Source organism: Amblyraja radiata, chromosome 25, assembly GCF_010909765.2.
Source record: "Amblyraja radiata isolate CabotCenter1 chromosome 25, sAmbRad1.1.pri, whole genome shotgun sequence".
Classification (NCBI taxonomy): Eukaryota; Metazoa; Chordata; class Chondrichthyes; order Rajiformes; family Rajidae; genus Amblyraja; species Amblyraja radiata.
In genome coordinates, this window is record NC_045980.1 from 23,455,411 (window position 1) to 23,470,277 (window position 14,867).

General features: G+C 45.4%; 1 protein-coding gene across 3 annotated transcripts in view; it reads right to left on the minus strand.

The window, feature by feature from the left end:
- Nucleotides 1-14,867, minus strand: part of cabin1 (calcineurin binding protein 1) — a 244,075-nt gene that overhangs the window by 72,819 nt on the left and 156,389 nt on the right. For all 3 annotated transcript variants that reach the window (XM_033043465.1, XM_033043466.1, XM_033043464.1), the window contains exons 30-31: nt 12,965-13,061; nt 11,393-12,034 (exon numbers count right to left, since the gene is read on the minus strand). In XM_033043465.1, coding sequence (XP_032899356.1) covers nt 11,393-12,034; nt 12,965-13,061 — 739 coding nt within the window. The remainder of the gene's footprint in view (nt 1-11,392; nt 12,035-12,964; nt 13,062-14,867) is intronic.

Here is a 14,867-nt window from a genome sequence, read left to right on the forward strand (position 1 = left end):
TTCCAGTTTGATGACATATTTCCTATAACATGGTGCCCAGAACTGAACACAATACTCTGAATGCGGCTTCACCAACTTCTTATGCAACTGCAACATGACCTCCCAACTTCTATACTCAGCCTGACCCGCTGAGCTACTCCAGCACTCTGTGAAACGTCACCGAACAAGGCAAGATTAGCAATTTTGCTGATGATACAGAAGTGAGTGGTTTTGCAGAGTGTGAAGATGGTTGTGAACGATTGCAGCAGGATCTGGATCAATTAGCCAGGTGGGCAGAGGAATGGTTGATGGTTGCATGGTTCTTGAAGGTCGTGTCGTAGGTATATCAGGTGGTCAAAGCACTTTGGCCTTCATCAGTCAGAGTATTGAGTATAGAAGTTGGGAGGTCATGTTGCAGTTGTATAAGACGTTGGTGAGACCGCATTTAGAATATTGTGTTCAGTTCTGGGCACCATGTTATAGGAAAGATGTAAAACTGAAAAGAGTACAGAGATCCCCATCCTGGATCAGTCGAATCAGGGTTGTGTCGTCCGCAAACTTGAGAAGCTTGACAGAGGTGTCTGTGGAGGTGCAGTCATTGGTGTGGCGAGAGTAGAGGAGAGGGGAGAGTATGCACCTTGCGGTGCTCCTATGCTGAACGTTTGCGGGTCCGAGATATGCTTTCCCGCCTCACATGCTGCTTCCTGTCTGTCAGAAAGCTGGTGATCCACCGACAGAGGGGTTCAGGCAAAGTCAACTCAGAAAGTTTGGAGCGCAGTAGCTCTGGCACAATGGTATTGAATGCAGAGCTAAAATCAATAAAACAAAATCCTCGCATAGGTCCCCTGGCGGTCTAGGTGCTGGAGGATGAAGTGCAGGCCCAGAATGACTGCGTCATCCACAGATCTATTGGCCCAATATGCAAAATGCAGAGGGTCCAGCAGAGGGATTGTGATATTTTTCAGCTTGGCCTTTCAACGGTCTTCATGACTACAGAGGTCAGTGCGACAAGCATGTAGTCTTTAAGACCAGTAATCCTTACCTTTTTGGGTACAGGGACAATAGTGGAGACTTTGAAGCAGGCAGGGACAGCACATCTTTGCAGGGACTGGTTGAAAATGAGTAATTGGGTGTGAAGTGGTGATTGGAGTGGGGTGGGTGTAGAAGGGCCCAGTCTTTGCAGACTGAGGTCAGGCTGTGAGTGGGTGTGAAGTGTTGGTTGGGGTGGGAAAGGGTCCACTCTTTTCATACCGGAGTCTTGCCTTAAGTAGGTGTGAAGTGGTGAATGAGAAGGAGAGGGTGCAGGGTCCATTCTTTGCAGACTGGGGTCTGGCTGTATTTGTTGGGGAAGGGGTACCAGGATTACGTTTCTGATTTTCAAACCGGCAGTAAAACTCATTCAGGTCGTTCGTCAGCTGATGATTGTCCAAAGAGCGGGGGGGCTTTCCTCTTATAGCTGGTGATTTCTTGCATGCCCTTCCAAACTGAAGAAGAGTCACTAGCTGAGAACTTGCTCCTCAACTTCTCAGAGTACCTTTCCTTGGCAGCTCTGATTCCTCTTCTCAGCTCTTTATCGATTAGGCTATCTTTTAACTCTTTAACGATTAGGCTATCGGCTTGACACATATTTGTCCCCAACCCCCACCCCCCCCCCCGATCTCGAAATGGAAATGTTTACATCTGTATATAATGATCCCATTAAAATGTATATTTATGTCACAAACTATGGAATTCACATTTTTCAGTATTGTAATCAAGGAAAAGAAAGCAGTTCCAATTGTTTGATAATATTTGGTATTGTTTAATATTATTCATATGGAGGAGAAAATATAATAGCTCTAAAACCTACCTTAATTTTGCAATCTCACTGGTCAGCGGGGGTGGCGTGGGCCCAGCCGGGGTGGCGTGATCCCAGCGGGGGTGGCATGAGCTCAGCGGGGGTCAGCGGGGGTGGCGTGGTCCCAGCGGGGGTGGCGTGGACCCAGCAGGGGTGGCTTGTTCCCAGCGGGAGTCAGCTGGGGTGGCGTGGTCCCAGCGGGGGTGGCGTGAGCCCAACAGGTGTCAGCTGGGGTGGCGTGGACCCAGCGGGGGGGGGCGTGGTCCCAGCGGGGGTGGCGTGGACCCAGCGGGGGTGGCGTGGTCCCAGCGGTGGTGGCGTGAGCCCAGCGGGGGTGGCGTGAGCCCAGCCGGGGTGGCGTGAGCCCAGCCGGGGTGGCGTGAGCCCAGCCGGGGTGGCGTGAGCCCAGCCGGGGTGGCGTGGTCCCAGCGGGGGTGGCGTGGTCCCAGCGGGGGTGGCGTGGTCCCAGCGGGGGTGGCGTGGTCCCAGCGGGGGTGGCGTGGTCCCAGCGGGGGTGGCGTGGTCCCAGCGGTGGTGGCGTGGTCCCAGCGGTGGTGGCGTGGTCCCAGCGGTGGTGGCGTGGTCCCAGCGGGGGTGACGTGAGCCCAGCGGGGGTGGCGTGAGCCCAGCAGGGGTCAGCTGGGGAGGCGTGGTCCCAGCGGGGGTGGCGTGAGCCCAGCAGGGGTCAGCTGGGGTGGCGTGGACCCAGCGGGGGGGGGTGTGGTCCCAGCGGGGGTGGCCTGAGCCCAGCGGGGGTGGCGTGAGCCCAGCGGGGGTGGCGTGGTCCCAGCGGGGGTGGCGTGAGCCCAGCGGGGGTGGCGTGGTCCCAGCGGGGGTGGCGTGGTCCCAGCGGGGGTGGCGTGGTCCCAGCGGTGGTGGCGTGGTCCCAGCGGTGGTGGCGTGAGCCCAGCCGGGGTGGCGTGAGCCCAGCCGGGGTGGCGTGAGCCCAGCCGGGGTGGCGTGGTCCCAGCGGGGGTGGCGTGGTCCCAGCGGGGGTGGCGTGGTCCCAGCGGGGGTGGCGTGGTCCCAGCGGGGGTGGCGTGGTCCCAGCGGTGGTGGCGTGGTCCCAGCGGTGGTGGCGTGGTCCCAGCGGTGGTGGCGTGAGCCCAGCGGGGGTGGCGTGAGCCCAGCGGGGGTGGCGTGGTCCCAGCGGGGGTGGCGTGGTCCCAGCGGGGGGTGGCGTGGACCCAGCGGGGGGTGGCGTGGACCCAGCGGGGGGTGGCGTGGACCCAGCGGGGGTGGCGTGGACCCAGCCGGGGTGGCGTGGACCCAGCGGGGGTGGCGTGGACCCAGCGGGGGTGGCGTGGACCCAGCGGGGGTGGCGTGGACCCAGCGGGGGGTGGCGTGGTCCCAGCGGGGGGTGGCGTGGTCCCAGCGGGGGTGGCGTGGTCCCAGCGGGGGTGGCGTGGTCCCAGCGGGGGTGGTGTGGACACAGCTGGGGTGGTGTGGTCCCAGCAGGGGTGGTGTGGGCCAGCGGGGGTGGTGTGGGGGGAAGATGGCTTCTGCCCCGGCGGCGGGGGGAGGCGAGGGGAGCGGGCTCCGCCGCAGCGGCGTCTGGTGTTGGGGTTACAGCCGTTGGGTTCAGTTTCAGCCACTCCGCCCGGCGACGGGAGAACAGAGAACTGGCCGTTTCAAAGTGGAAACGTTGATTTTATTTTTAAATTTTTATTTTTTTTATTTTTTTGTGATTTTTTCTTAGGGGGGAAAAAAGGGAGGTGCGGTCGCACCCAACGCACCCCCCCTTTGGACGGCCATGAGTATATACCTTTAGAAAGGAGATGAGAAGGAATTTCTTTAGTCAGGGCAGTGAATCTGTGGAATTCATTGCCATAGACTGCTGTGGAGGCCTTGTCAATGGATATTTTTAAGGCAGATTTTGACAGATTCTTGATTAGTAAGGGTGTCAGGGGCCATGACGTGAAGGCAGCAGAAAGATGGGAGGGAAATCTAGATCAGCAATGATTGAATGACGAAGGACTTGATGGGCTGAATGGCCTAATTGTGCTCCTAAAATTTATGGACTACAACATAATGCATCTTGCTCAATGGAAAGTATGTTGTGACTAATCAATGAGCAAACCTAATAGGATGTCAACAAGACTTAAGGATGCCATCCTTGTCTATTGCCCCTGAATGAGTAAAATTTAGATGAAAGTATTTGATTGGTTAATATTCTGGCGCTCGGGTTCGCATATAAAAGCTTCATTCATGAGATGAAGTTTTCGCCTAATTGGAATTTTTCTAGCGCTGTGAAAAGATAAGACCATTCAACTTGGTCAAAAGCTTTTTGCGCGTCCAATGCAATGATTGTGAGGTCTTTATTCGGTATTCTATGTGAATAAATTATATTAAACAGGCGTCTCAGATTAAAGAAAGAGTGTCGTTGGGTATGAACCCGGTTTGATCCGAGTGTACATGTTTCTATGCACATGTTTCTATGCACATCTGGACGCCCGCAGCAGCGACTGCGGAGGGTTGTGGTCCCGACCACGGGGGAAAATGGAGGAGGACTGACCAAGTTTTGTGCCTTCCATCACAATGATGAATGCTGTGGTGGAAGTTTGTTTTAAATTTTTATTGTGTATTGTGTGTTCTTTTTTTTAAATTGTACTGCAGCTGGCAAATTCATTTCACTGCACTTCATGTGCAAGTGACGAATAAAACTTGACGACTTGACTTGTCTTTGTTTAACGACTTCAGGGGAATAGTCCCTGAAAATCCATATCTGTTGTCCTTGGTATGATAGGTTTCTATCCTTGGCCTCCAGTATTTCCTCCAGGACGTGGCAGTGGTCGCGGCCGCAGGATCAGATGACGCGGTGGCGCGTTTTCGTCCGGCCAGGTTCTCAGAGCTCTGTGTGCTCGGTCGAGCACGGGCTTCTCATCCAGAGTGAGTGTGTCTTTAAGTAGTTGTGCTGTAAAGTCACTGACATTATGACCGTGTTCTTTACCTTCTTTCACTCTCTCTGACTTTTCTCAAATTTTGACGCTTGGAACACCCCTCCAGATCTAGGCATTTTTCTGATAATTTTGACACCAAGCCAGAGATGCGCTCCACTTCAACTTTCAACTCGTCCGTAGTATCAGTACTAGCTGTAGCCGCTAGTTCCAGCGCACGGATAGTCTTGCTGTGGGCGAGTGAGGTAGCCCGAGTAGTTTCCAGCTTACAGTTGATGTCGGTTTCCAGACGTAGAATTTCCCCCCTCAGGTTCGCGGTTACCTCTTCAATGCGAGAGTCTATTTTGGCACATATTTCTTGTTTCACTGCTGAGAATTCTTGGCGAAGGATTTCAATGGCTTGTAGGACCGGTGTTTGGTTTACTGTCTCTTTACGGGACTGTTTCTCAGGAGTGCTCGGGACTTCTGCGCGGCCTTCCTCTCCGTCTTTTTTCGGCCTTTGTTTGGGTGGCATTGTGGTCTGTTTACCGATCTACTATGTAAAATTGTGTATCAGTAATGAGCCGTTTAACCTTGCTTTGCAGAACTGTTTTTTTCTTTTATTAACGTAATTTGTTCGGCAAGGTACAGAGTTACTTAGACGTGCGCCCTATCTCTCCATAGCGCCACCGGAAGTCCTCCATTCTGCAACTTTGATGGAGCTGTTCAGTAGTTCCTATTCCTCAATCTTTCCTCAGAGCCCTATGTAATTTTACTTTTCATATATTCCCTCCATCCTTTCCGACATTGAAATTTAGACAGCAATTCAATAGGAACAGGAACTTATCTTATTTACTTTATATCGTTTCTGATTTTGTTTGCCAATTGTCTTAAAGCAGTCATCTCTGATTACTAACTCACCACCCTTAGAAAAAATATTTTATTTACTCTATCAAAACTATTAAAAGATTTTGAACCTCTCTAAACAACAAATAGCCAGTAACCTCTTCTGCTCCAACATTCCTAGTTTTGCAGCCTATGACACATTTATTTCGATGAGTTCATTATTATCATCTGTACCGAGGTACAGTGAAAAGCTTATGTTCCGTGCAATCCAGACAAAGAAAAGACTATGCATGATTACACTCAAACCATCCTCAGTATACAGATAAAGGATAAAGGGTACAACATTTAGTGCAAAATAAAGCCCGATTAAAGATAGTTAAAAGGTCTCCGATGAGGTAGATGGGAGGTCAAGACTGCACCCAAGCTGGTGAGAGGACAGTTCAGTTGCCTTATAACAGCTGGGAAGAACCTGTCCCTGATTCTGGAGGTATGTTTTTGTAAACTTCTGTATCTATTGCCTGATGGGAAAGGGGAGAAAAGGGAGTGACCAGGGTGAGACTGGTCCTTGATTATCTAGGTGGTCATGCCAAGGCAGAGCAAAGTGTAGATGGAGTCAATGGGAAGGGGGGTGGTTTGCATGATGGTCTTGGCTACATCCACAACTCTCTGCAATCTTTCATTCCAGGCACCATTCTTGTAAATCTCATCTGCACCATCGGCAACTTCTTAAAATCCTGCATAATGTGTGCGATGATCAGCATTATACTCAATGCTCCAGTTCAATCCCAATCTCTTTTCTAACAGTTCGGAACAGCTTCTAACTGCTTGGAGGTTCAATCTCTATCAATGGCAAGGCCTCTGCCTTGATGTTATTGACTTTCCAGGCAAACCACGTCACATGCTCATCAATAACACATTGACCCAGCATGATTTTTTAAAAATTCATAGACTATCAAAGGTTTTTTGAAAAACTTGGGTAAATACGTGTGAAAAACTGGAACACATTTATGACATTAACTTATTCCAGCTGTCAATCAGTGCCAGACAGCTGCAGGATTGGTTTTTTTTACCTTTCCTTCTCTCTTTCCGACCGTACACAGAGCAGAGGTTTGGATTTCATGATCCCTATAGACACATTGGCACGACTTTGGCCTTTCAATGTACACAATGAGATTTTGCGAGTCACAGTGGGAAAGTAAAGGGCCCTATCCCACTTACACAATTTTTTCGGCGACTTGCCGGCACCCGTCATGGTCGCAGCAGGTCGCCGAATATTTTCAACATGTTGAAAATCCAGCAGCGTCCAGAAAAAGGTACGACTCTTTGGGCCACTACTCACAACCATACAGGCTTCACCCCACGAGTATGTTGTGGGGTGACGCCTGTTTCTGGGTTCCAGTTGTCAAACCGGGCCATGATGCAACCAGTCAATATGCTCTCTACCTTACACCTGTAGAAGTTCGAGAGAGTATTCATTGACATACCGAATCTCAATCTTCTAAGGAAGTAGAGGCATTAATGGAGGTCTTTGGAGAGGGTACAGGAGGTTTACAGAATGCTTCCTGGATTAGTCAAAAAGAGAGAATGGACAAGCATGGATTGTTTTCCCGAAAGTGTTGAAGCTGAGGGGAGATCTGATAGACCAAAATAAAATTATGAGAGCCATAGATAAAATAGATAGTGGATGAAACGAGTACTTCTGAATGAAAAACAAATTGCTGATGGATCAGTCTGAAGAAGGGTCTTGACGCAAAAGGTCATCCATCCATTTCTGTCCAGAGTTCCTCCTGCAGTTTGTTTTTTTACTCAAGATTCCAGCATCAGCAGTCTCTTTTGTCTCTAGTAATTCCAAGGATATGTTCTTTGTGTCACCTCTCCTTATAATTTAACAAGGAGCCAGTTGGTAAATTGGGAAATACACATTGCAATCCCTCCAGCCCAAGGCTGTTCCTACCTCAGTTGTACCCAGAATTGTTCTCGGTACACCAGACGTTGCTCCAGCCAGGGCTTTTATTAGCAGCAGCATAATTTCTGCCTCCTTATATTTGACTCTGGAGGCAACAATGGCATGCAAGAGTATTTCAGGATCTGATCTACAGTAGGAGCCAAGACCGATGATATTACATGATGGAAAGGCTGTCGTGACAGCTGCAATGTTCCGGCACAAGCAGGACTCAAAGCTTGCAAATCGCCTGATTCAGCCTGAGACTAGGGTGAACGATGCAACTGGTGGCTAAGGAGCAGAGTCTGTTGTGGCAAAAGGCAATGGGTTTAGTTTATCCAATATTTAATCAAATAAAAATGTTGGCGCATCTGGAAGCAAACTCGTTCATATACCTAATGGGTAGACTCTCAAAACAGATGACACATTGGGCCAAAATTCAGTTATCTTAAATGCATAGAGTGAGCTAAGAAATAGTGACTAGCTTGGCTTGGGCTATTATTTACATATTTAGCCTCCAAATTCTTCACCAAGGCACTCTTGTGCTTACTCCAGCAATTAACACAAATATCTCATACTGACATATGACACACGGGCACAATAGCCTTTTGGTGCTCGGAAACAAATGAAATTTCAAAGGGCAGTCGAAACTTTTGATTTACATAATCTATTATACACATACAAGGGTTAATCTCACCAGGGCAGATTTTCCATTGGGTGTTTCTCAAGACCTAACAGCAAGACTTTCTATTTGCTAAAATCAGAAACCATAACCACAAGGACAGTCATTAACAGAAACACATCTGCAAAGGGTTTGTCTGTAGCTACAATAACCTTTGTTGCGAAGAGATCAAAACAAAACACAGCCTGAGGAAAGAGCTAAAATGTCAGCCTCACAGACTCTAGCCAAATGGAATATACACTTCTGCTAATGTAAGCAGCATCATTTGTTAATTAATTTATGATCACTACAACATTTTTGGACCAGTATGGAAAGAAATACATTTATGACTAAACTTTCAGTTCAATCCCAAAACATGTGGAATTAAGGATTCCCCGCTGGGTATGTTTATTTCTTGCACTCTTGACCAGAGCTCAACAACACGTTTACATAAAACAGATCTGACAGATCTTAAAAACTATGTTAATGCATTGGATATGCAAGCATGAAGGATCAGCACCAATCTATCTTTTTACAGTAAAATCAATTTTCAAAAAGAAAGTTCCTCACTTACCAAAAGCAGGCACAGCCCGGCATCGTGAGATGAGTCACTGAATCATGTCAGACACAGCTTACTACAAGTTTGAATCATATATTCACATCTCTATGCTTTTAGTTCAGTGACAGTTGTTTGTCAAGAATCAAGGTGGCCACTGGTAGAGTCAACCCATCTGTTTGATAACAGTTTTTTCAATGTCTTTATTTTAGGATATAACATTTGCTGCTAACATTGAATAACGTGGCCAGCTGACAAGTCATTGGGATTGTCAGAGATCTGTACCAATTAAAGAATTGAAGCGAAGGGACAGCTGATAGAGGTTAAGATAGAACTGTATGGTCAAGACAGAATTGTATGGTTATTATAACACCAGATAAATTAATTCAATTAATGTATACAAATAGGAATCTGATACCTGCAAATATATCAAATACTTTGCTCTTGTTATTATATTTCAAGCTTTAGTAGCATGCAACAACCCTTCTGTTAAACAGAACTACAAGTCAGACATCCTTTGAAACTATTAATCTGCTCAGCCAGAATACATCACCAGAGATCGTTATGCACGAGATAAGGGTGAATGAACAAATCGGATCACTTCGTTAACCATATTTCAGTGCTAGGAGCCAATGGACCCCAAAATGTAATCAGATTACAATGTAATAATTGTTCAACGGGAATAGATTAGCCCAGATCACCCAACCACACAGCAGGAATAGCGTCACCCTCCTGGAAGGCTAAACCTGGTGCAATTCTGAGGCTCATTCAAATGAATGGGAGATATTGGGTGCCAAATGAAAGGTTGATTGAACTGTAATTTATTTATTTATTTATTTGTTTTTTTAGGTTTTCAATTGTCTTTAATTGTGTGTGTCTTTTTGCTGCTACATGTAAAGAAATTCCATATTTTAAACAATATTTTAACAGGTTCAGAGAGTTACTCAATATCCATGAATTCAAAGGCATCCACAACCATTCAGTAACCGTAGATTGCATTCAATAATCACCCTGTGATTACAAATGAGACTCCCTGGCTGACGCCCTGGTGCTAGGGTCAAGCTTGTCTTCAGAGTGGCTGCAGGGCTTTCTGAAAGGAGAGGGTGAATGGCCAGCGGTAATGGTAAATATTGGCAAAAAACATCGGCAGGAAAAACTATGAGATCTTGCATTAATTTAGCAAACTGGGTAGCTTTTTAAAGAGCAGCACCATAAAGGATTGCTTCAGTTACCACAAGCCAGTGAGTATAAGAATTGAAGGATAGGTCAGATGAATGCGTGGCTGAAAGGATGGTGCAAGAGGATGAAATCTAGGTCCCTGCACCATTTCCGGTCCAGGACCGCATCTCAGCTATTGGGAAGGTTTAAACTGAGGAGACGGGGGCTCAATGATGATGTTCTGATGGAAGAAAACAAGTTAGCGAATGTAGTAGGCAGAACAGGAAGGTAAATGCACATAAGAGGAATACAAAATTGCATCCATTTTAATACAAAGAGGTGAGGTGAAGGTGGATGAAACAAAAGCTTTAATGAACCCATGGGCCTATGACATTATTGTCATCATGGGTGAGGCATGTTTGAAAGTTAGGCACGATTGGCAATTCAGTATCCCGGGGTGCAGGAATCTTTGGGTGAGGCCTTGATTGGACAAGACCACTCAAGGTTTTCCCAGTCTATTTTGGGAGCACAGATATGACTGACTGAACAGGAACAGGAACAGAACCGTGTCAGGTGTTATACCTTTAACTGAAGCTGTAACATTTGGAAATTCCAAGAAAAATCTTTCACTGCAGGTTAACTATTTGGCCAAGTGAAAAACGTATTTATTTCCTGCAATGCCACTGATCAGACCCAATTTAATTACAATTGATTAAATCACCACCTAAATGATTAAATTACCCACCAATGTTCTTCATTCCTTCTGCACAACACAGGAGACCATCTTGATTCTGAGAGAACCCCACACCCAGCACAGATGATCATACGTAAAGCCATGATATGAGAAGTAAAAGTTATGACATGTATTCATTTCCCTCTGTGCCACATAACATGGCAACACTGTGCACAATGGAACCTAGCTGCATGTGACATCAATTGTGAAATAATCTCCAATCTGCTCCTAGATCTCTCAGAATACTGGGCTTGTGAAGAGCTGAAATTACAAGAACACAGGGAAACGAAGAAACCACACCCAAGAACAGAAATCTAACGTGCCTTAATGACTACAGTGATTACAGCGACTCGGACATCTAGCATCATGAAGTGCTTCGAGATGTTGGTCATGAAACAAATAGATAACTCTGGTACTCAACATCTTGGTTACAGTGTACAAAATTGCACTACCACCCGACAGCTTATTTACACCTGCCCCCATGTTACAAAGGACCCCACAGTCAGCCTGCAGATCTTGGTATTCCACCCTTCGGTCTTTGGATGTGACATAAATAAAATCCTCCGACATGGTACAGGCACATCCCAATGCAATGCCACATCAATACTAAGCAATAATGAAATGATAAAGTATTCTTTAAAAAAAAAAAGATTTGTTCCCAGGTGTACAAGGCACTGGGACAATTTAGCAGGAAAAATGCACAAACTTTGAGATTCCTCTTGCAACATGATCATTTCACATTTTAAACCGTGATAAATATTTATTTGAAGAATAAACGTTTAAAATACAATGACTATGCATTACCTGTTTAATCAGCATATAGGTTTCTGACATGATTTTCTCGATCTTCCCAAGGTCACCAGTCATGACCTTCTGGCCTTGCTGCCAGACCCTGTAGGCATCCAACAGCAGAGCTTTCCCAGTTTCCGTGTCATCTATCAATTTTCTCTTCCTGCACGTTTTCCTGACCACTTGATTGGCCGTGACATGTGATATCCCTGTGATCCCTTGCTGTTTTGAGCTGATGCTCAGGTCCTCCAAAGAAAGTTCAGCAGATTTGCATTCAGGGCCCTTACCCTCAGACAGGCCAACAGTTTTGTTGTGGTCCACTTCCACCCCACCGGGAGGCTTGAATGAAAAATCCTGTTTTCCTTGTGTAGCAGAGCTGTCAAATTCCATTGGTTCATTTGTGCCAGTGTACGGTTTGCTGAGCTCACCCAAAATTTCATCATTTTTATCCCCTTGCTCCATGTCCATAGGCTTGGGCAATTGCTCTTTTGGAATATCATTTACTCCATTTTCTGTACTTTTTAAAGGCCCCTCAGAGATGGTGAGTTTTTTTGCCACAACGCCTTTGTGCTCTTCAGCATTAGGCTTGTTTGAAGCATCCGATGTCATCTCCCCCATTGGAGAAACTATTGATTTTGGAATCTGGTCTTCCGATACCTAAGCATGATGGAGTAATGGAGGAACACATTCATTATAATGAACCCTTTTAACAACTGAACCCTTTAAATACTTTTTCCAAAACAAATACACCCATGCCCCCTTTACAAATTCACATCTACTTACTCTTTTTAATGGTGTTACCTGTGCACTGTTTACAAAAGGACTACCCATTATTTTCTTGTTATTAATGGAGTTATCTCATGCTCTTTTCATTAGAAAGCAGCAATTTAAAGTTTTACGGACACCCATCCATCTAATTTATGTCTGTATTCCTGGTGCGGCAGCATATGAGGACACAAGAGACCGCAGATGCTGGGATTCTAAGCAAAACATGAGCTGCCGGAGGAAGTCAGGAGGTCACTTGTGGAAGGAAATGGGCTGACCACATCTCAAGTCGGGACCCACTACCAATGTGAAGGAAGGTCTCGAACCGAAACGACATCTGTTTATTTCTTACCACAGATGCTGCCTGGCTGAGTTCCACCAGCAATTTGTGTTCTGGCAAATTAAGACTTGTGCTGTCAGAAGCCAAAAGCCCATCACATCAGAACTGCCACAATGCTATTTTTATGAACTTGAAAAGTATCATAAAATGTTAAAACTTATTTACAAGTAAAAAGAAACAAACATCAGCTTCCTGGTTACAAGCTTGTAACTTCTGTAATACGGGTCAAATTTGAACAAATGTGTAAAGAAAATCAAAAAGTGCATTTGCTGAGATCTGAAATAAAAACAAAAATGCTGGAACACTCAGCAAGTCAGTCAGCATCGGTGAAGCGATGTTTTCCAACAATGCAGCCTGACCTGTTGAGAGATTCTAACATTTTCTCGTTTAATTTCAGTCACAAAGAAAGTAGGCAAGCCACATCAACCACAGAGAAAATGCATATCAAAACTTGACAAACATGGAATAATTTATAGTATTACCCCAGATAATTCTTTTAAGTTGTCCTCAAGCACTTTTACTGTGAAAACTAACGCCCGCTTGGCAAGTACTTGGCGATCCACATCACGCAAATATTTTCTGTGAAAAAAAACAGTAAACCATGAGAGCAGAGCCTTACATATCCATTAATGGAAGCACACAAATGGAAACAGCAGCTTACTTTTCAATCAATTCTAAAAAGGGAACAATAACATTTCTCATCTCAATATCTCTATGTTTTTTATTTATGCAACAATACCCAGGTGTAATTGGAATGCTGGATTTCAAAGCAAATTAAACGAGCTTAACCATCTTCAAATAGTATGTTTTTAACTAGTTTAACAGCACGGGACTCGATATATTTTGAGTTGCCAAAATGTTTTGAATTTCAGGAGGAAACTTGAACCCAGCAATGAAACATGAAACAGTCTCTTTGCCTTCCAATTTCCAATCATGTCTGTACTCACTGGTCTAAATGTTCATATCCTCACCACTGCATTCAAATTTATCTACATCATCCCTCCTTATTCTGGTCTCCTACCTTCCCTTTTCGTTCTACTTCCATTGGTAAATCCTGTTTTGTTTTGTTAAATCCCTGGGGTATAGAATTCTGTCCCGAGAGCTCTCCAAATGCTCCCCCTCTCTTTTTAACCGAGCTTTTAGACGATGAGTGAGGTGGTATTGTAATTTAATTCCTGGGAAAGTTTTCCAGTAACACAGAGGCATGATTCAGAGATATGGCTTCAAATCCCACAATGGCAGGTGGATAAAAACAGCTATCAAGTGATTACATATGTTGCATAACCTCAGCCAGTTTTTAATCTGCTGGCTCATATCAACATGATTAATGTCTAACTCCTAATCCACAAGTGTTTGTAAGGCTCAGCTGCCCGATGCCCAACAAGCCAATCAGTTCAAATGCCACTAAATACAGGCAATAAATACTTGCCTTGCCCACATTGTAAGAGTACATAAAAATAAATTCATCCCCAAAGGCCAATAGTTTCCAAAATCAAGATTCATCTGCATTTATGTGTGAAGTACATTGGCACAGAATTCAGTGACAGATGTTAAAATATCTTCATGCCATATTGTAATAAAATATTCTGCTTTGAATACCTGAAAGAAACTGCCCAAGTGTGTAATAACAGAAGGAAACAAAGAAAAGGGTTTGCATTCAAGGATAACTTGTAATGCCTGTTATTCATGTCAGCACTATCAATGCAAAGCTGTCTTCAAATGGGTCCAATCTGTTTTAACTTACCACTGAAGACTTAATGTGAAAATATAAACTCTTTCAAAACTCTTTTAGGTGGCACAGCTAGTACACCTGCTGCCTCATGGTGCCAGAGATATGCTGGCCTCGAGTGCTGTCCGACTAGAATGTGCATGTTCTCTCTGTGATCAAGTGGGTTTCCTCCGGATGCTCCAGTTTCCTCCCACATCCCAAAGACATGTGGGTTTGCAGGTTAATTGGCCTCTGTAAAATTGCCCCTAATTTGTAGGAAATGGATGCTAAAGAGGGATAACATTGAAATAATGTTAACAGGTGATTGATGGTCAGCATGGACTCCTTGGGCCAAAGGCCCTGTTTCCTTTAGAGATTTTAGATTTTAGGGATACAGCCCAGAAACAGGCCCTTCGGTCCACCGATTCCACACTGAATTATGGCCACTATCCTAACTACACTAACACTATTCTACACACTGGGACAATTTACAATTTTACCAAAGCCAATTAACCTACAAACCTCTACGTCTACATGGTTATGGGCAAAAAGCTACTCCTGAACCTGGACATTACAGTTTTCAGGCTTCTATACCTTCATCCCGATGGCAGGAGTGAAATGAGAGTGTGGCCAGGGTGGTGTGGGTCTCTGATGTTGCTAGCTGCCTTTTTGAGCAG